This window comes from Capricornis sumatraensis, chromosome 15 (assembly GCF_032405125.1).
Source record: "Capricornis sumatraensis isolate serow.1 chromosome 15, serow.2, whole genome shotgun sequence".
In the NCBI taxonomy this organism is placed as follows: domain Eukaryota; kingdom Metazoa; phylum Chordata; class Mammalia; order Artiodactyla; family Bovidae; genus Capricornis; species Capricornis sumatraensis.
Window position 1 is genome coordinate 40,287,224 of NC_091083.1, and position 23,166 is coordinate 40,310,389.

Below are 23,166 nucleotides of genomic sequence, written 5' to 3' on the forward strand. Positions count from 1 at the left end.
AAAGTATCCTTGAACAGCTCTGTAACTGAAGCAGACAAAGCACAGGAAAGGCACAAAGGAGAAAGGAGGCAGGTGAACCTGTGAAGCTCAAGGAATGCTGGGACACAGGGCTGTGTCTCAGAAGACAGAGCCAGGACATGAGGGGGATTCTAGGAAGGGCGGCCCGAGCACATGGGTGAGGTGTGAAACAATGTTCACCAGTCATGTAGAAAACTAGAGCAGAGTTACTGGGAACCATACAGAGAGACAAAACTGGAGAATCAGGTTCAAATGGGAGAAAGCAAGTGTCATCCTTTTCCTTCACATGATGGGGATCTACTACGCAAGTAAAGGTATTCAGTTCAGTTCAGTCGCTCAGTCATGTCTGACTCTTTGTAACCCCATGTACCACAGCACATCAGGCCTTCCTGTCCATCACCAACTCCCAGAGTCCACCCAAACCCATGTCCATTGAGTCAGTGATGCCATCCAACCATCTCATTCTCTGTCGTCCCCTTCTCCTCCTGCCCTCAATCTTTCCCAGCAACAGGGTCTTTTCAAATGAGTCAGCTCTTCCCATCAGGTGGGCAAAGTATTGGAGTTTCAGCTTCAACATCAGTCCTTCCAATGAACACCCAAGACTCATCTCCTTTAGGATAGACTGCTTGGACCTCCTTGCAGTCCAAGGGACTCTCAAGAATCTTTTCCAACACCATAGTTCAAAAGCATCAGTTCTTTTATGTTCAGCTTTCCTTATAGTCCAAATCTCACATCCATACGTGACCACTGGAAAAACCATAGCCTTGACTAGATGGACCTTTGTTGGCAAAGTAATGTCTCTGCTTTTAATATGCTGTCTAGGTTGGTCATAACTTTCCTTCCAAGGAGTAAGCATCTTTTAATTTCACGGCTGCAATCACAATCTGCAGTGATTTTGGAGCCCAGAAAAATAAAGTCAGCCACTGTTTCCACTGTTTCCCCATCTATTTGCCATGAAGTGATGGGACTGGATGCCATGATCTTAGTTTTCTGAATGTTGAGCTTTAAGCCAACTTTTTCTCTCTCCTCTTTCCCTTTCACCAAAATGCTCTATAGTTCTTCTTCACTTTCTGCCATAAGGGTGGTATCATCTGCATATCTGTGGTTATTGATATTTCTCCTGGCAATCTTGATTCCAGCTTGTGCTTCCTCCAGCCCAGCGTTTCTCATGATGTACTCTGCATATAAGTTAAATAAGCAGGGTGACAATATACAGCTTTGACGTACTCCTTTTCCCAGTCTGTTGTTTCATGTCCAGTTCTAACTGTTGCTTCCTGACCTGCATACAGATTTCTCAAGAGGCAGGTCAGGTGGTCTGATATTCCCATCTCTTTCAGAATTTTCCACAGTTTCTTGTGATCCACACAGTCAAAGGCTTTGGCATAGTCAATAAAGCAGAAATAGATGTTTTTCTGGAACTCTCTTGCTTTTTCGATGATCCAGCAGATGTTGGCAATTTGATCTCTGGTTCCTCTGCCTTTTCTAAAACCAGCTTGAACATTTGGAAGTTCACAGTTCATGTATTGCTGAAGCCTGGCTTGGAGAATTTAAAGCATCACTTTACTAGCATGCGAGATGAGTAAAGGTGTTACATCATCACAAATATATTTTATTTTATTTGGTGCCATGCTTTTATTCAAATATATTCATATTTACACCAGGAAGTAGTAAATATGACAGGATTTTAAAGACAGCATCATGGAAAAAACAAAAACCGATAAGCATTACTCCACAGAGGACATTAAGCACACTACACACTGTACATGTATGTATGAAAGTGCAATTGAAAAGCAAATTTAGCTGCAAAAAACAGCCAAATAAAGATGGTAAGAGTCATTCTACAACCAACTGCAGAGTCAAGAGGAAAGAAAAGATTGGCAAGTATGTTTTAGAATAATTACTCTGGCAGCAACATAAAGATGAACATCAGGAGAGCAAAACTGGAAAAGAATATTTCAAGATCATAGGTGAAAAATGAATTAGGGTAATAAGATATGAAAAATGTTAAGCAGGTAGAAAATACTGAACTTGCTGAGTGACTGGATACAGTAATTTCAAGGAAGGTGGAGCCCAGAGCTTTTCCTCCTGTAGCATTTCAGTGATTCTGTCTACTAGGATGGGAGGACAGATGACAGGGTTGCTTACAAAGAGGCAGGAAGGAGGGACGCGAGAAAGGACAATGGCTTCAGTTTGGGGTGTAATAAATGAATTTGAGGCATGCAAGGGACTTGAAAAGATTTGGATAAATACCGTTGGGTTAGAAATAGAGAAACTTTTTCAGGAAAAGCATATATACTTGGGATAATTATTTGTAAAATATACTAAGCTGGTATAATTAGTATAAAAGGCAGAATTCTGAACTTTTGAAAATAAAACAATACCAGGGGAAGAAAACTATGAGATTAAAGTTGTCAATTATATATTTCAACATCTGTTTCAAGGATATAAAGCTGTATAAATATATGAATTATTCACTTATGGGATATTACAATAATAAGCATTTTTAAGTTTAGTGAAAAAATTTAGTTGTAAAACACCAATTCGAGATGTGATAAGAAGACTTCTTTTTAAAATTGATCTTAAACGACAAGTTTGAAATTGTAGAAGAGAAATGCTTATGTGAGGATGTAATTATGAATCATTTTAAAGTACTATTATGCTATAAGAAAGAAATAGAAAATCCTATTTGAAAAGAACTCATACAAAATTGATAGAGAAATCAAAAGCTTTACAGACAAGCAGAAGTTAAGAGAATTTAGCACCACCAAACCAGCCTTACAACAAATACTCAAGGGACTTACATAGCCAGTAAACACAAGAGAAAGGAAAGACCTACAAAAACAAACCCAAAACAATTAAGAAAATGCCTATAGGAACAAGCATATCAATAATTACTATAAATGTAAATGGATTGAATGCACCAACTAAAAGATACAGAGTAACTGAATAGATAACGATAACAAGAGCCATTTATGTTGCCTACAAGAGACCCACTTCAGACCTAGAGACACATACACACTGAAAGTAAGGGTGGAAAAAGATATTCCATTCGAATGGAAACCAAAAGATGTGTACTCCTTTCCCGATTTGGAACCAGTGTGTTGTTCCATATCCAGTTCTAACTGTTGCTTCTTGTCCTATATACAGATTTCTCAAGAGGCAGGTCAGGTGGTCTGGTATTCCCATCTCTTTTAAGAATTTTCTACACTTTATTGTGATCCACAAAGTCAAATGGTTTGGCACAGTCAATAAAGCAGAAGTAGATGCTTTTCTGGAAATCTGTTGCTTTTTTTATGACCCAGAGGATGTTGGCAATTTGATCTCTGGTTCCTCTGCCTTTTCTAAATCCAGTTTGAGCATCTGGAAGTTTATGGTTCACGTACTACTGAAGCCTGGCTTGAAGAATTTTGAGCATCACTTTGCTAGCATGTGAGATTAATGCAATTATGCGGTAGTTTTAACATTCTTTGGCATTGTTTTTCTTTGGGATTGGAATGAAAACTGACTTTTCCTGTCCTGTGGCCACTGCTCAGTTTTCCAGATTTTCTGGCATATTGAGTGCAGCACTTACACAGCATCATCTTTTAGGATTTGACATAGCTAAACTGCAATTCCATCACCTCCACCTGCTTTGTTCCTAGTGATGCTTCGTAAGGCCCACTTGACTTCGCATTCCAGGATGTTTGGCTCTAGGTGAGTGATCACACCATCCTGGTTATCTGGGTCATGAAGATCTTTTTTGTATAGTTCTGTGTATTCTTGCCACCTCATCTTAATATATTCTGCTTCTGTTAGGTCCATACCATTTCTGTCCTTTATTGTGCCCATCTTTGCATGAAATGTTCCCACGGTATCTCTGATTTTCTTGAAGAGATCTCTAGTCTTTCCCATTCTGTTGTTTTCCTCTATTTCTTTGCACTGATTGCTGAGAAAGGCTTTCTTATCTCTCCTTGCTATTCTTTGGAACTCTGCATTCAAATGGGTATATCTTTCCTTTTCTCCTTTGCCTTTTGCTTCTCTTCTTTTCTCAGCTATTTGTAAAGCCTCCTCAGACAACCATTTTGCCTTTCTGCATTTCTTTTTCTTGGGGATGGTCTTGATCACTGCCTCCTGTACAATGTCATGAATATCCATCCATAGTTCATCAGGCACTCTGTTAATCAGATCTAATCCCTTGAATCTATTTTTCACTTTCATTGTTTAATCATAAGAGTAAATACTATATGAAACTAAATTCAGAACAGGAAAACTAATTTCACAATGGAACACTTTACCTTGGTTTTAAAATCTAAGACTTCATCGTCTGATGTAGGCCCTGAGTCAACACCATGTTTATTGGGAAACCTTTAAAGCAAAAACATACAATAAAAATGAGTGAGTTCATTTCTTTGAATAACAACAACAACAACAAAACAAGTGAAAGTTTTTTATATATTAAATGAACTTTCTTGACATGAATAAAATTTGGCCTGTTTTAATACAGCTTTTTTTTTTTTTAAGGTTTTTTGATGTGGACCAGTTTTAAAGTCTTTATTGAATTTGTTCCAATGGTGCTTCTATGTTATGTTTTGGCTGTCTGACCCTGAAACATGTGAGACCTTAGCTTCCCTGACTGAATATCAAACCCACACTGCCTACACTGGAAGAAGTCTTATTAACCATCTTAACCACTGCAACCCCAGGCAAGTCTCCAAAAAAGTTTTTAGTTACCTATTTCTGCTTCCATCTCTCCCAACCTATGAGATATCCAGTTAACACTCATTCTTACTTTCCATAACAGAGAGTGACAGCCAGTATATCGGCAGAGCCTAAAAATAATCTGTTTTCACCAAAAGTTCTAATAGCTGAACAGAAAATCCAATTGATGGATTGAAATAATTTTTGTTTGCCCAAACTGGAATAAACCTGATAACTTAAAACAAAGTGGAAGAATAGGCTTTTCCTTCTCCACTGTCTGTTCCTGGTTCAGAGACTAATCTGAGTCCATCCGAAAGGGGAGTCTAGGTCCGTCATCAGGGAAACCACTTATTGAGAAGGCCCCAGTTCTCTCCTTTACTCTAAAAGGGAGTACAGAGAGTTTCCCCACAATGCCAAAACTTAAAATGTAGACAAGTCAAAGAACTAATTTATATCTATCTTTAACTTATATGCTATACGGGTACTTCTCGGTCTCTGCTGAGGGACATGGGAGTGGATGTGGGAGCCAGGAAGGCCAACTGTCAAATCACAGGCCAACTCATTTTAACCACGGAATCACGGGTCAATTCATTAACCTCCTGAAACCAGAGTTGCCTAATTAAGTAAAAGTAGGACACATCTACTTTACAAAGCTGCTGTAATGACTCTATGAGGTCACAAATGTTAAGCACGTAATGCAGTGTCTAACCCAGAGTAGAACGCTCAACAAACATTAGTTTCTCTTCTCCATGTTCCCTTAGTTAAACATATAATTTAAAACATCCTGAAAATCCTACCTGCTTAAAGAGTCTTCTTCAGAACTCTCATCCAATATTAAAGAAAAAAACAAGACGCATTTTAAATCAACAAAAGAAAAATACAGAATATAAAACCTCAAGACTGATGCTGTGTTTAAAAGTATTCCTTTCGGGCCACACTAGAGGGAACAGTGATTGTACTACACTCGTAGGCCACTAATGCCTAAGAACCACTCCTCCCCTTTATAGTCATCAAATGCAAAACAAAAAACAAAGAACTTCTGTTTACAATGACCATAATTCTAACCAAACTCCAGGAGACTGACAGAAAATGATATTATACCATTAATAGAATCAGTACCATAAACTGACAATAGCGCACTTAAACAGCTCAGTGTTTCTGGACTTCCATTGCCTGGAGCAGCGAACAGAGACTATAGGTGTCTTGCAGGGACATAACTTCTCTGACTCTTCAGTTCACAATGAAAATGCCCTATCACAGGGAAGCTAGGTCTACAGGCACTGAACTTCACAGTGTGGTAAAAAATAGGAAGCAAAGTCTTCTCTTCCTGGCCCGCTTTCCAAAGGCAAGAGAAGTATGAAAAATGTAGTGATTCCAGATTTAGAAAGGATAAACTCTTGAAAGGGAGGTGGGGGAGGGCAAACAGGTAAAGGGGGTCAACTCGGTTGTGAGAATGGGGACTGGAACTGTAGTGGTGAGCATGCAGTAGGGTACACAGAAGCTGAACTTTTAAAAAATGTCTAAATACTTACACATATATATATATATACACACACTAATATGTTTAAAAAGAATCTCTTGATATTCTCTCCTTCCATTGCTCAGGAGTATCTGGACCACATAGAGCAGGATGGTCCAAAGAGTGCTGTGTACTAATGAGGGATATCATTATACCAATCCTTCCCATTATATGGTAAATATTTATAGAAATCATGCTTTTTCAGCTTGGAAGTCATACATCATCACATCCTAAGCTGATGAACAAGGGGAAGGAGGGAAGGATGGAGGGAGCCACGGACTCTGGTGCCTTTGGACAACATTTCCCAGGGGTCGTCATGATCTGATGCTAGAGGGATGACTCACATGCAGTGACTCCATGGGGAGAGGAGCCTGCAAGCTTGAGCCTGAAGAGCAGGGGCAGTGATTTTTAAATGTTTGCACCCTGTGACATCAGAACAATGTACATAAAAGACTCTTGAAAGTTATCTGTTTAGTGAACAAATGAACAACTAAATAAGCATGTTTTCTTTGCAAATTTTGTTTGGAAAAATACAGAAATTAACCACAGACAACTCTTTTCTATTATGAATATATTGAAGACTAAGACTCTGTCATCTCTGTATCTCCTCTGACTAATGTATTAAACTAATCTACAGTTCTTTGATAGATGTTTTTGTTGTTCAGTTACCAAGTCGTGTCTGACTCTTGCAACCCCATGGACTGCAGCTCACCAGGCTCTTCTGTCCATGGGATTTCCCAGGCAAAAGTAGTGGAGTGGATTGCCATTTCCTTCTCCAGGGGATCTTACCGACACAGGGATCAAACCGTATCTCTTGCATTGGCAGGTGGATTCTTTACTAGTGAGCCATCTGGGAAGCCCCCTTTGATTAGATAGAGGTCTACTCAGTTAAAGGTATCCTTAGACACCCTGTGCAATGTGCCACATCGAGCAGGCCTAATGCTATTTTTGTTAATCCAAAGTATTTTTTGTGCTTTTGGTAGAACCTGCAGAGTCCCAAGTTGAATATTTGAATATTGATTATGATAATCTTTTAACTGATGGCAAGAGAACATCTTGTTCTTAAAAAACTATACTGTCATGACAATTATCTAACACAGAGAAGAAAACATCTGGCCCTAATGAAGTCAACCTACCTCACTCTCTTTGGATCTGTAAGGAATGAAGTTGGTAATAGAGACCTGCTTGGTACAACAATAGGCGAAATAACTGGATCTCAACCAGGCATTGCTTTTCCGCCTTCTGTACTGTTGGTAGGTATCTTTCAGAAATAATCTCTCACTATTATGCCGCACACGGGCTCTGGTTTGCAGTTCTTATTGTTTATCATTTCTTATCCTACCAGGAAGGGATTATTCAGGTTCTCAGGTAACTATTTTATTGAGACTAATCACTATACAGTAACTACTAACTATTCATTCACTAAATGCAAACTATTTCTAAAAATGAATGCTCAGTCTCATAAGAAGTCCAATTTGATATAATACGACTATAGAAATATACGTCATATTAAGTTAAATTTTTTTTTCTTATTTACACAAAGATCTAATATAGGACTTTAGGGGCCATATTAAATACATGGATTTCTTTTCAGACAATACTGTCTTTGATGTTAAATCACCTACAATTAACCTCTGAAAGAATTATGAATACTAGAGTATTAAAAAATTAATTTAGAAAATAAAACACACATGCAATTTACACCAATTTTTTCATAGTTCTTTCATTACTGAAACTTCCTCACCCCTACTTTATCTATGGTAGAATCAACCAAGAGTAATTTGGTATCAGATGATGTACCTGAGTTGCTATTTTCAGGAGAAGTTTCAGGTCTCTTTTCTTTATATTCAGAAATCAGTTGGTGAGTGCTATGTATTAAAAATGTGATAAATAATATTTTAACACTAATGTTAAAAACAACTACCAAATTTTTAGACCATTTCAGATAAAGTTGTCAGAAGATATTAATCCTCAAAAAAAATTCTAAAAAAATTTGAAACCACCAAATTATTTTTATCTGTACTACACTCCTATTAGTGCCAAAAAGACCAACCCTGTCTGCTAATCCAACTTGCCTATAGACATCTTGATTGACACAGAGTTTTACATTTTTTTGGGGTTGTTAAAATGTTAATTCAACCTCCAGATTTCTTTTCATTTTTTTGTGCGTGCCCAAATCCAGGAAACTCAAGAATTCTTGCTTTTGAAATAATTCTTAGTGAGGCCTTTGGGGTGGGAAGGAGGCTCATGAGGAAGGGGATATATGTATACTTAGAACTGATCTATGATGTTATACAGCAGAAAACAACACAACATTGTAAAGCAATTATTCTCCAATTTAAGAAATTAAGGTTAAGAAACAATAGAAATGGAAAAAAAAGAAGGTCACTGTCAGCAAGCAAAACAATGTATAAATAAGAATTTGAGTTTTCTTCTGGTACTTTTCTCTCTGTGCATATTTAAAATGTTTGATCCACACTCCATCTGAAACTTTTTGGTAAGATAAAAATATAATCACTTTTCTCTTTTATCAGGTTATTTCTCCACCATCTACACACAATTTATCTTTCCTAACAGAAAATGCCATCAGTATCAAGTTCTAAAGTTTTACCTACATTTGGGTGTTTGGGCGTTTTCTATTCTGTTCCATTCATTTATCTACCCCCTTTACAGTTGTTAGGGAATGAATATTTTGTGGGCACTTATGGCACATTTTTATATCAAGAAGGGCAAGTCTTAGTCTACTATGTACAATTTAAATTTCATCACAATAATTAAAGACAGCATACATAACCCAAAATGTTTAAAATCATGATATATTGATTTGGTTTAAGTATAGAAAAATCATACATCCTAAGAAAATGTCTTCCTATTCAGGACACAGCAAGCTGTCTTCTAATGTCCTTCAGCAAAGAACATATACACCTAAGTATACACTGATATAAAACAGATATTGAATTGTATCTGAGGAATTTTTAATCCAGAAGTTGACCTCTCATGGGAATTATTTTGCTCACTATGCAGTTTTCTGTAATATATATCTATGGTATAAAAATAGGTAAATTAAAAATAAGATGCTGACACAACACCATCAGAAATCTGTCCACTGCCATGATCCATGGATTGGCGATCTATGAAGAAGTGTTTTCATAAATCACATGAGAAAAAATGTGAGAGCCAGGAGGTTCCAGAAGATTTCTTGAAGGCTATAGAACTTGAGAGCTCTTACTCATGAGTACATCATGCTAACCCATGCAAATAAAAAGTAGGAGGAAGACAGAAAAAACAGATGTTATTCATGTTTCATTTCGTTTCTGTGATTACTGACATTCAGTTAAATGACTTCAAAACCATCAGCAAAGTGCCCTATAAGGGGAATTACAAGTGGGTCTGAAACCAGCTAAGGCTTTCTGCTGACTACAAAGTCTGTGGGGTGCTGGATCTCAGGAAGGTGTCCAAGAGCCTTCGAGGGGAAACACAGGAGGGACCCCTGCCAGGCCCTTCACCCCGCTTACCTGTTCATCTTCTCCCTGTCATTCAGGCCATTCCTCCTGGGCAACAGAACCTGCTGCACTTTGGCTACGTTGCTGACACTGGCAGCTTTGTGGATCTTTCCGAGGTCCTTGTCTTGGATGCAAGGACCTCGGAAGTTGATTCTATGACCGCTGTCTCTCACTGGGTTGACGGAGGAGCCAAAGGGCGAGATGCCCTTCTTCCTCCTGAAGCCAAAACTCTTCTTCATTGCAGAGCCTACAAGCTCCAACACACCTCACCTCCCCCTCAGCTCTTCAGAGTCCCCTAAACCCAACACAAACACTACAGGTAAGCTAGAGCAGCCCTGCCACAATGTCCAAACTGGGAAGCTCAACAGTTTAGAATCTTTCATCCCAGAATGATTGTTGCTAAGCAACACCTCGAAACACATTGCCCATGCGCACAGAGGCTTGGCCTGCCAGACTGACAAGTGTGCATGTGCAAGAACTATAAGCTCATTTTCTGAAAGAAACAATATCAATAATCCCTTACCTAAACTAAGAGGGAAAGACAGCAAACTGAAATAAACAGAAATCAAAGCTACGTTATAGCTATATAACTGCCAAAATAACTATACTACCCAAAACAATCTACAGATTCAGTGCAATTTCTATCAAATTACCAATGGACTTTTCCACAGAACCAGAATTTAAAAATTTTACAGTGTATATGGAAACAGAAGGCCCAAAATATTCAAAGCAATCTTGAGAAAGAAAAGCAAGAGCTGACAGAATCAGGTACCCTGACTTCAGCCTACTCTGCAAGCTACAGTAATCAAAACACTGGTCCTAGCACAAAAACAGAAATATACTGACTGATCAATGAAACAAGACAGAAACTCCAGGGAGAAACCTATGCCCAATGGTCAATTAATCTATGATAAAGGAGGCAAGACTATACAAAGGCACAAAGACAGCCTCTTCAACAAGTGGTGATAAGAAAACTCAACAGCTACAGGTATAAGAAGGAAATTAGAACACTCCCTAACATCATACACAGAAACAAACTCAAAATGGACTAAAGACTTAAATATAAGGACAGGCCCTATAAAACCTTAGAGGAAAATATAGGCACAACACTCTCTCACCTAAATTAAAGCAGTATCTTTTTTCATCCACCTCTTAGAATAATGAAAATAAAAACAGAAATAAGCAAATGGGATTTAATCAAACTTAAAAGCTTTGGCACAGTGCAGGAAATCATAAACAGGACAGACCACAACCCACATGATGGGCAACAATATTTGTAAATGATGCAACTAACAAAAGATTAATCTCCAACATTTTCAAACAGCTCAAAGAGCTCAATATCAAAAAACAAACAACCCGATCACAAAATGAGTGTAGGATCTAAACATACATTTCTGTAAGGAACGTCTACAGATGACCAAAAAGCACATGAAAAGATGTTCAGAAAGGATGCTCACATCACTAATTATTAGAGAAATGCAGAAATACTACAATGAGGTATCATTTCACACCAATCAGAATAGCCACCATCAAAAAATCTACAAACAATAAATGTTTGAGAGAGTGTGGAGAAAGGGAACCCTCCTACACTGTTTATGGAATGTAAGTAGGTACACCCACTGTGGAGAACTCTATGAGGTTTCTTTAAAAACTAAGTATAAACTTGCCGTATGATTCAGCAATCCCAGTCCTTGGCATATATCTGGAGAAAAGTGGAAAAAGTGAAAGTGAAGTTGCTCAGTCGTGTCCGACTCTTTGCGACCCAGTGGACTGTAGCCCACCATGCTCCTCTGTCCATGGGATTTTCCAGGCAAGAATACTGGAGTGGGTTGCCATTTCCTTCTCCAGAGGATCTTCCCAACCCAGGGATCAAACCCAGGTCTCCCGCATTGTAAGCAAGATGCTTTACCATCTGAGCCACCAGGGAAGTCCTGGAGAAAACCATAATTCAAATAGGTACATGCACCCCAGTGTTCACTGCAGAACTATTGACAATAGCCAAGACACGGAAGCAACCTAAGTGTCCACCAACAGAAGAATGGGTAAAGAAGATGCAGTGTACACACAGACACACACAAAAAATGGAATATAACTCTGCTATAAAAAGAATGAAATAATGCCATTTGCAGCAACACAGAAGGGTCTCAAAATTACAATCCTAAGTGAAGTAACTCAGAGAAAAACAAATATCACATCACTTACATGTGGAATCTAATCAAAATAAGCTTATTTACAAAACAGAAACCAACTCACAGATCTCAAAATCAAATTATGTTTATGAAAGAGGAAACATGAAGAGAGGGATAAATTAGGAGATTGGGGTTAAAACATAGATACTATTTTTCCAGTAGTGATGTATGGATATATGAGAGTTGGATCATAAAGAAGGCTGAGTGCTGAAGGATTGATGCTTTTAAACTGTGATGTTGGAGTAGACTCCTGAGAGTCCTTGGACTGCAAAGAGATTAAACCAGTCAATCCTAGAGGAAATCAAGTTTGAATATTCATCAGAAGGCCTGATGCTGAGGCTAAAGCTCCAATACTTCAGCCACCTGATGTGAAGAGCTCACTCATCAGAGAAGACCCTGATGCTGGGAAAGACTGAAGGCAGGAGGAGAAAGGGGACAACAGAGGATGAGAAGGTTGGAGAGCATCACTGACTCAATAGACATGAATTTGAGCTAATTCCACAAGATAGTGGAGGACAGAGGAGTCTGGCAGGCTGCAGTCCATTGGTCACAGACAGACATGACTAAGTGACTAACACTTTGAATTTGAAATTGGAAAACTTAACAGTGCTGGGTTTTAAATATGCCTAAAAATAAGGTTTGTGACACTGTACAGGAGACAGGGATCAAGACCATCCCCATGGAAAAGAAATGCAAAAAAGCAAAACGGCTGTCTGAGGAGGCCTTACAAATAGCTGTGAAAAGAAGAAAAGCGAAAAGCAAAGGAGAAAAGGAAAGAAATAAGCATTTGAATGCAGAGTTCCAAAGAATAGCAAGGAGAGATAAGAAAGCCTTTCTCAGCAATCAGTGCAAAGAAATAGAGGAAAACAACAGAATGGGAAAGACTAGAGATCTCTTCAAGAAAATCAGAGATACCAAGGAAACATTTCATGCAAAGATGGGCTCGATAAAGGACAGAAATGGTATGGACCTAACAGAAGCAGAAGATATTAAGAAGAGGTGGCAAGAATACACAGAAGAACTGTACAAAAAAGATCTTCACAACCAAGATAATCACAATGGTGTGATCACTCACCTAGAGCCAGACATCCTGGAATGTGAAGTCAAGTAGGCCTTAGAAAGCATCACTATGAACAAAGCTAGTGGAGGTGATGGAATTCCAGTTGAGCTGTTTCAAATCCTGAAAAGTGATGCTGTGAAAGTGCTGCACTCAATATGCCAGCAAACTTGGAAAACTCAGCAGTGGCCACAGGACTGGAAATGGTCAGTTTTCATTCCAATTCCAAAGAAAGGCAATGTCAAAGAATGCTCAAACTACTGCACAATTGCACTCATCTCACACACTAGTAAAGTAATGCTCAGAATTCTCCAAGCCAGGCTTCAGCAATATGTGAACCGTGAACTTCCAGATGTTCAAGCTGGCCTTAGGGAAGGCAGAGGAACCAGAGATCAAATAGCCAACATCCGCTGGATCATTGAAAAAGCAAGAGAGTTCCAGAAAAACATCTATTTCTGCTTTATTGACTATGCCAAAGCCTTTGATTTTATGGATATCAATAAACTGTGGAAAATTCTGAAAGAGATGGGAATACCAGACCACCTGACCTGCCTCTTGAGAAATCTGTATGCAGGTCAGGAAGCAACAGTTAGAACTGGACATGGAACAACAGACTGGTTCCAAATAGGAAAAGGAGTATGTCAAGGCTGTATATTTCGACCCTGCTTATTTAACTTATATGCAGAGTACATCATGAGAAACGCTGGGCTGGAAGAAGCACAAGCTGGAATCAAGATTGTCGGGAGAAATATTAATAATCCCAGATAAGCAGATGACACCACCCTTATGGCAGAAAGTGAAGAGGAACTAAAAAGCCTCTTGATGAAAGTGAAAGAGGAGAGCGAAAAAGTTGGCTTAAAGCTCAACATTCAGAAAACCAAGATCATGGCATCCAGTCCAATCACTTCATGAGAAATAGATGGGGGAACAGTGGAAACAATGGCTAACTTTGTTTTTGAGGGCTCCAGAATTACTGCAGATGGTGACTGCAGCCATGAAATTAAAAGACGCTTACTCCTTCGAAGAAAAGTTATGACCAACCAAGACAGCATATTAAAAGGCAAAGATTACTTTGCCAACAAAGGTCCATCTAGTCAAGGCTATGGCTTTTCCGGTGATCATGTATGGATGTGAGAGTTGGACTGTGAAGAAGGCTGAGCACTGAAGAATTGATGCTTTTGAACTGTGGTGTTGGAGAAGACTCTTGAGAGTCCCTTGGACTGCAAGGAGATCCAACCAGTCCATCCTAAAGGAGATCAGTCCTGGGTGTTCATTGGAAGGACTGATGCTAAAGCTGAAACTCCAATACTCTGGCCACCTCATGCAAAGAGTTGACTCATTGGAAAAGACCCTGATGCTGGGAGGGATTGAGAGCAGGAGGAGAAGGGGATGACAGAGGATGAGATGGCTGGATGGCATCACCGACTTGATGGACATGAGTTTGAGTGAACTCTGGGAGTTGGTGATGGACAGGGAGGCCTGGCGTACTGTGATTCATGGGGTCTCAAAGAGTTGGACACGACTGAGTGACTGTACTGAAAAGTAAGTTAGGTGCAGAGAAAATATTTAGTATCAAAAGTACTTAGATACTATTGCTTAAAAGTAGTATAAATACTACTTAAAATTAGTATTTTTAAAATACCATATGAAGTTTCATCATACAACAAAAATATTTCCCTTTAATAAAGACTTTCTCATCATGTTTAATGGGAAACAACTAAAATGTCATGAAAATAGTCCAGAAGGGAAATTTTTACTATTTATCTTTCAGATCATATATTTTTTCTTCAAAACCTGTACATATTCTTGTGATGTTTTCAAAAGTAGATCCTGATACAGATTTGACCCATCTGTAGATCCTAGAGGAGACACTCCACAGGACTCAGATTCAAATTCAGCAGCAGTTGGAAAGAAAAAGGATTACATTCTTTATCTACAATACTTGAATTACCTAAGTATTAGTTAAAAACAAACAAACAAACAAAAAAACCCAGATATTTCTAAGTGTTCCAAAAAATGAAATATATCTATAGATGATGGGAAACAAAATACAAGATTACAATTACATAATCTGTCCTTGGTCCCACATGTGGCTGAGTATCAGAGCTTCTGATTTTCTCACTCTTCATTCATTTACTCAATAACTATGTGCAAAGCTGCTGTGACAAACACTGGAATTACAAGATGAAGGTGACCCAGTCCACCCTGAAAAGTGATATCCCATAAACTGGAAAAATAGACAAACAGGCAATTTCCATACAGAGTCATAAGTACTAAGATATAAAAGACGGCACAAGGAACACTCACAAGGGACAGCCAGCTTTGTGTCAATACTGTCAGCTTTTTGGTGGAGGTGCCGTGGAAGTAGATACTTGAAGGACAGGAAAAAAGTACAGGAGATAGAGGGGAGAAGCACGCACAAAGACCGGAGGTGAGGAGGCACACCTGTGGGATCCTACAGTCTGTCTGGTTAGATTAGATGCAGAGATAAACAGCAGAGGAGGGCAGTAAAGAGATAAGGCCAAATACTTTGGCAGGATCCATATTGATGTGGGTGATTGGAATTCTTCCTGAGGGCAAAATGTAAACTAGTGACAAAATCAATGACTGGGAAATTTTAAGGTCACCCACCAAGTGACAGCAATACAGACATGATTGCTTGAGTCTGGGTTTCCTAGCCTTAACGTCTACCAGAAACTTGACAAGTTGATGAAATCCGTGTTTTCTGAGAATAGTGTCAGGGTGCAGGCAGATAGTTCTACAGAGATGGCAGAAGTAGAAGCAAGATATAGCCAGGAACAAAAAGAAATACATACTGTCATGATGACTGTAGCTCTGTAGTATAGTCTGAAGTCAAGCAGGTTGATTCCTCCAGTTCCATTCTTCTTTCTCAAGATTGCTTGGCTATTCAAGGTTTTTTGGGTTTCCATACAAATTATGAAACTATCTGTTCTAGGTCTGTGACAAATACCATTGACAGCTTGATAGGGATTGCATTGAATCTATGGATTGCTTTGGGTAGTATATTCATTTGCACTATATTGACTCTTCCAATCCATGAACATCATATATTTCTCCATCTATTTGTGTCATCTTTGATTTCTTTCATCAGTGTTTTATAGTTTTATATAAGTCTTTTGTTTCTTTAGTTAAATTTATTTCTAAGTATTTCATTTTTGCTGCAATGGTGAATGGGATAGTTTCCTTCATTTCTGTTTTCTCATTGTTAGTGTATAGGAATGCAAGGGATCTCTGTGTGTTAATTTTACATCTTGCAACTTTATTATATTCATTGATTCACTCTAGTAATTTTCTTGTGGTGTCTTTAGGGTTTTCTATGTAGAGAACCATGTCATCTGCAAACAGCGAGAATTTTACTTTTTCTTTTCCAATATGGATTCTTTTTATCTCTCTTTCTTCTCTGAATGCTGTGGCTAGAACTGCCAAAACTATGTTGAATAGTAGTGGTGAAAATGGGGACGCTTATCTTGTTCCTGATTTTAGAGGGAATGCTTTCAATTTTTCACCATTAAGAATAATATTTGCTGTGGGATGAGAAGTGAGGAGATTTACTTAACACTTAAGTTCGGGACAGGGAACTTCTCCCAGAGTGCTTGCTTGGTTCCGAATCTCTTCTTTGAAAAGATATATGTGCCCACAACACCATGAACTTGGGTCTGCAGTAGGCAGCCCACCTCTGGGACGGGGGTTAAGCATTCGCTTCCTCCTCTTAGGCCTGCATGGTCAAGTCTCTGACTTGGGATTAAGTGTTCAGAGAGGCCTGCTGTGACTGCACAGCTAAAGTACATCCTCCAGGTTCATGGCTCTCAAGTACTAAGACCCAACATAGCCACAGTGCTGTTGAAGATACCTTAGATTGCTCTTCTGTGATGGCAAGAAGCCAAATGAGAAAACAGGTTGAGACTGTATTTAACAAGGGCTATTTTTATCTGTACCACAAACATCATGAAAATACCATCAAAACCATAAACCTGAGTGCATTGAGTGATATGGATATTTTAATCACAATGACTACACAATGATAACTAGTTGCAATTTAAAGACTCCCCATAGTTGCTATCTAAGTCATCATTCATCCAGGTGATGTCAAGACAGAGATGAAAGTGAGCTTCAGTTACAAGTTTTAAATATTTGATTTAACTATAAATTTAGAAACTTTCTACAACTGCTCAGCGAGATATTTTTTAGAAATTTAATTAAAAGGCTATCAGTAAAATAGCAGTTAAAGATGTACTCTTGTATAAGAAAATAACAAAAAATCATAAACTAGAACCAGAAATTAATCTTCTGACTTAGTATCACAAGTTTGTCTAATTCATGAAAAGGATTTCTCTTATGATTCCTTCAAATGAAAAAAAAATCCATATGTGGTTATTGTTTAGATGCCAGTCATTCACTTATGCTTAGGGGTAGAAAAACTGGTGTGGGTACAGTAGAGCTTAGAAATGATTAGGAAGCACAGCCAAAGTGAAATCAATTAGAGTAAGTTAAACATCTGAATGTATATTTTCAGTTACTAGGCAATAAGATTCCATTTCTAAATTGGAATTTAAATGCAGCTTTTCAAGAAATTTAAGAATTTAATAAGTATCTTTTAAAAAATGAGAAATATAGGACCAAAAAATATCACAAAATTTCTGTGTCCTTGATTATCACAGTTACTTATGGCTTTTACTTAGTGTGCATAAGTCAAATAAACAGCTCAGAAGTTCACCAAATTAAAAACAAGAATCACTTAACAGAAATCTGAAACTCAAGGCAAAAAGATAATAGAACTACTGTTAGTCAAGTAACTTTCAAAGCTGTTATGTAAAGGGCATGGAATTGAGGTAGAAACCACTACATTTGCTCTTGGAGTAAGATCTCAGTTGAACACTAAAGTTATTATAGAAATTTCTAACACAAGGGGGCTCCGGGACTAGCCTCATAGTGAGAGTGCTGAATAAAGATCTATTCTGTTGTTTCTCCACCTCAAGTTGGATGCTGATCTCTGCCAGCCTCTCATTAGTCCTGGGGAAGATGGAAAACACCAATTTCATTCATGTTTCCCTAAGTGATTTGCATTTTTAAGGTTGCCATAGAGTAAACGGAATTCCCATTAAACTGTTTGAACACTGAAAACACAGAGCAGACCTACTATAATCAATGACAGCTGTAACCTTGCTCTAAAGAAGTACACATATGTCTAGGGCTCCTCAAGTAACAAGCCACAGTTGGGAGAGGAGAGAAAGGGCATCAGAGAGAAAGGGAGGTGGCCTCACAGTGACACCTGCTGCCGCTGGGACACACCTTCCTCTAGGAAACAGTTCAGGGTTGAAGAAAGCCACCATCTCACAAAGCCACGTTCTAGTGTTTCCTTTTACCACCCTTGTATATATGTTTCACTCATGACCTCGGAGAAATTAAGCATTTGGCTCTGAGGAATCACCTAGAGCCCCCATCTTGAGTACAAGAAAGTCAATGGGTTTGTCTGAAGAGAGCTAAAACAGCCCCAGGAACAATTACAAGTATTCCCTGCTTTTCCAAAGTTCACTTTATGTTACTTCACTTCCAGGAGGGGCCTATGTCAGCAACTGCTTTTGATTGAAAAAAAAAAAAAAAAGCTGAAAAGAATTTTTGGTTTAATTTCAAAAGGCAAAAAGTCAAAACTTTTTATAGTGAGAGGCATTGTGCTCCCCAAGTAGGGAAAGTGACTCCACTGTACTGCTTCCCTGGAAGCCACACCCCACATCTCAGCATCAAGTTGTCACAGCCCTGAATCCTCTCTGTGAACATCTGTGTCTCTCTTGTGTATACTTATTTTATGCACCAACTAGCAGAATGTGTCCTCTGTTAACTGCTTCTTTGCTTTATGCTGTTTTGACTTATGAAAGGCTTCCTAGGAATGTTTTACTTTCAGACTGTGGGGAAACCTGACTAGGCACTGCAGGTGGGATCTGCCCTTTCCATTCTCCACACACCTGCTCAAGTCAGGTCACCATGTTAGTTTCAGCCACTTTGTGAATTACCCTCCTTTCAACCCTGTGTTAATTTCCCTCTATTTCACAAGCATGCTTTTAAGTAGTGTAGAAAAACTTGATATAGTATTTACATAGATTGTCTTAGAGTGGCCTCTAGGAGGGACTATTTAGTTAGCTTTCACTTCCTACTAAGCTCATGCACCTGGCTGTATAAAAATTGGCTCTCCAGACAAAGTAATGAACTAAATTTATTTTCTGTGATTCTGTGTCTTTGCTTACTTGTTTACTTTATTTTCCAATGACTTTCTGTCTCCTAGTTCTTTTAGGTAGAGTTGCTTATATTTTTCCCACTCTGCTTTATTATAATCTTCTGGCAAAATTTTCATTTTGAAGACTTCAGATTGCAAGCCTTCACTTCTGAGTTCCATCTGACTTCTTATGGAAACATTATTCTTCTCTCGTAACTACTCTAAGTTCTCTTGAGATGCTGCTTGTACCTAAGGCAAATGTAAAAAGATAACATTTTAAAAATAATTATAACTTGGATAATTATACTTGTTCCTTTAAATTTTGAGTCAGTGGTTCAGAGAGTAATTTTAAATGTTAAAAATAAGAGTGGAAGTTTAAAAAAATTATCGTCAATGTGAAGTGGGAATCAATGTTATAGGGGTACTTAAATAATTTGATAATTCAAAGACTATGAAGATCAACTTAAAATTTTAAACACTGAACAAGGCAAGAATAATTCAAGAGGATGGTACTGGTTCTAAACCACAGTATTGTCTTTTCCTCCTAATAGTCTTGCTGTATGCCAACTGGTCTTAAAAGTAAAATGATTCTCTAGTGAGAATCATTCTGAAAGGTCAGTTTACTGGTAACTGTGATGGAAACAGAAATATTTCAAAGGAGAAACAAGTGCTCCCTTCCTTCCAGAAATCTACAAAACAAACTGCTCTAAGGGAAGTAAAGGGAACACATAAGCTGTATACCTCCGAAATGTAATGTACAGTGAGGTGAATTCAAGCACATGACAGATCAACAAATTAACGTGTAAAATAGGCTGACTTCTTTTAATTTCTCTACGAGATCCTGTGTCGCTCTTTCTTCACTTTCCAGTATACACTGCTCTACTTGACTGTGTACTATCATATTCACTTCTTTGTGACTTTTGAGGTTCACTACTTCTTGCTCCAACTTCTTTTTCTTTTTCTTTAGTTTTTCACATTTCTTTCACATTCCTTTCATAGATAATAACTCCTCTCAAAGAACTTGATTTTTCTGCATCCAGGTGCGGACATTTTGAAGATGCAGTTCCCAGCTCTGCTGGAAGATCACCAATCTTCAAGAAGAAAACATTACCATTGCTAATGAGGCAAGTGGACTGAGCACAGCCTAACTCAAACAGAGGATCAAATAAGTATGATGGTGTCTGTATTGTAGAATGTATGGTATTACTCAGAGAATCAAGGAAGAAATTCAAACCACTGAGAATCAGAAAATATACTCTTCACTGCCATCATCTTTGTCACACAACATTGGCATTTGATTTCATACTATTTATTGCTCTACAATAAATATTTTTCTACCTTTCCTCCATAAAATGACTGCGAGTTCCCTCTTAGTAGGACATCTCTTACTCCTCCTCACCTCCCCACCCCCCATCTTAAGGCCACATGGTTTTCAAGGAAGTGCGAGGTATACTGTATTGGGTTATCTAGACTGAGTCAATAAATCCCTCCCAAAGGAAGACTGTGACAACAAAACTCTAATTACTAAATCTGTAAATATGGATGTTAACCCCATGTGCCTTTTCCTGAACTACAAAGACATTTTGCTCATTTGAACTACATTCCAAAGCAGTTAAAGAAATTCCATTTCCCAATAGTTTACTGAGATGATCTATACATTTTTCTGAAAAGAAAAATGCCACATTCTTGTAATCCTTTTTTACTTTGCATTTATGCAAGACAAGTGCTGTGCGTATCAATGAATATTCTCTGTTAGACCAGTGTGTACTTAAACAAGATTCTCCCTTGTGGAAAAAATGATGACAGTGTAGAATTAAGGGCTAAACTGCTCTTCACACACCAGATGACAAGGGCTGAAGAGAAAAGGTTCCATGAAAGCTGAACAGTCAGAAAAGATCCATGAAGGAGGAGAGACTGGGCACCAGGTCTGAATAAATGGAGGACTACCCAAGAGGAAAAGAAACTGTAAAGACAGGATAGTCTGAGCAAAGGCCAAGAACTCTGAGGATAAAATCCCACCACAGGGAAATAAAAAGATGACACACAGAAACATATAAATCAATGTTCATAGCAACATTATTAATAGTCCCAATGTGGAACCAACCCAAAGCTCAATCAACTGATGATAGATACATGGCTTAGTCACATACTGTTTATTGTTTGACAATCAACAGAAACAGAAGAACTGATATGCACTATCACATGGATGAACCTCGAAAACATGACATCAAATGGGAAAAGCTAATCCCAAAGGATCACATACTGTACGATGCTTTTGAACTGTGGTGTTGGAGAAGACTCTTGAGAGTCCCTTCGACTGCAAGGAGATCCAACCAGTCCATACTAAAGGAAATCAGTCCTGAATATATATTGAAAGGACTGATGCTCAAGCTGAAACTCCAATACTTTGGCCACCTGTTGCAAAGAACTGATTGATTTGAAAAGACCTTGATGCTGGGAAAGATTGAAGGCAGGAGGAGGAGATGACAGGGGATGAGATGATTGGATGGCATCACCGACTCAATGAACATGAGTCTGAGTAAACTCCAAGAGTTGGTGATGGACAGGGAGGCCTAGAGTGCTGCAGTCCATGGGGTTGCAAACAGTTGGACACAACTGAGTGACTGAACTGAACTGAACTGAACTGATCTGATTGAACTGAAAATGAGAATTATGAGCAAATTGTTTCCAAAAATGTTCTAAGTAAATCATAAAGAGCAGACAGAAGAGTAAATCAATAAGAGTTTGGGTAAAGCTCACCATTTGAGTCCCAAATTATGATTTAATGACAGGTAGATGCCTTTAAATAGTTGAGAAGCCATACGAATAAATGATTCAAGGCTGAAATGTTTGAAAATTAATTTAAATTGGCATGAAGAAAAAGAAAATTATCCCAACAAATATGACAAATACCTCCAATAAACACCACCCCTTGCTAGTTAAAAAAAAAAAAAAAATCTGATAACTAAGCTATACAGCTACCCCAAAGTAAGAGCCATAGCTCTGTACATATTTAAACAGAATAAAGTTTGTAAAAAAATTTTTTCTGGAGAATATGCTACAGGTCTAACACTGTAATAGTCAATTACAAGAATTAACCTATTGATAACTGCACTAAGCACTTCTACAAATATCAACTAACTCATTAGCTATAATGATTCTAGAAAGGAAGAAGCTAGAAATATAAGTAAGTTTCAGGTTTTTCACCAGGTCTTCTGACTCTACTAGTCCTCTTACATCAAACCCCAGTTACTTCTCTAGTACAAACATATAAATACAAAATAAACCTCTTATTTCACTCATGGTACATACGCTAATGGTAAATAAGGTAAAATTTAGAGAGTTTTTCTCAGACAGTCATGAGATTATTTGCTGCTTCCATAACTTTCAATAACTTTTGTAGTGTTTAAAATAGTGATATAGGGCAAAAGACAATGAAAAACACTTATCATCATTAAATATATATTATGCCATATATATAAAGCATGATTATGAGCAAAGTTAGTGGAGGTGATGAAATTCCAGTTGAGCTATTTCAAATTCTAAAAGATGATCCTGTGAAAGTGCTGCACTCAATATGCCAGCAAACTTGGAAAACTCAGCAGTGGCCACAGGACTGGAAAAGGTGTTTTCATTCCAATCCCAAAGAAAGGCAATGCCAAAAATGCTCAAACTACTGCACAATTGTGCTCATCTCAGACGCTAGTAAAGTAATGCTCAAAATTCTCCAAGCCAGGCTTCAGCAATATGTGAACTGTGAACTTCCAGATGTTCAAGCTGGCCTTAGGGAAGGCAGAAGAACCAGAGATCAAATTGCCAACATCCGCTGGATCATTGAAAAAGCAAGGGAATTCCAGAAAAACATCTATTTCTGCTTTATTGACTATGCTGAAGCCTTTGACTGTGTGGATCACAATAAACTGTGGAAAATTCTGAAAGAGATGGGAATACCAGACCACCTGACCTGCCTCTTG

General features: G+C 38.2%; 1 protein-coding gene and 1 pseudogene across 1 annotated transcript in view; both read right to left on the reverse strand.

Moving 5' to 3' along the window:
- LOC138091592 (ankyrin repeat domain-containing protein 26-like) overlaps window positions 1-9,956 on the reverse strand; it is a 48,705-nt gene extending 38,749 nt beyond the window's left edge. The window contains exons 1-2 of the mRNA XM_068987511.1: window positions 9,730-9,956; window positions 4,293-4,362 (exon numbers count right to left, since the gene is read on the reverse strand). Of these exons, the coding sequence (XP_068843612.1) occupies window positions 4,293-4,362; window positions 9,730-9,956 (297 nt within the window). The remainder of the gene's footprint in view (window positions 1-4,292; window positions 4,363-9,729) is intronic.
- The window catches only part of LOC138091095 (patched domain-containing protein 3-like), a 140,889-nt pseudogene that overhangs the window by 65,963 nt on the left and 51,760 nt on the right, over window positions 1-23,166 (reverse strand).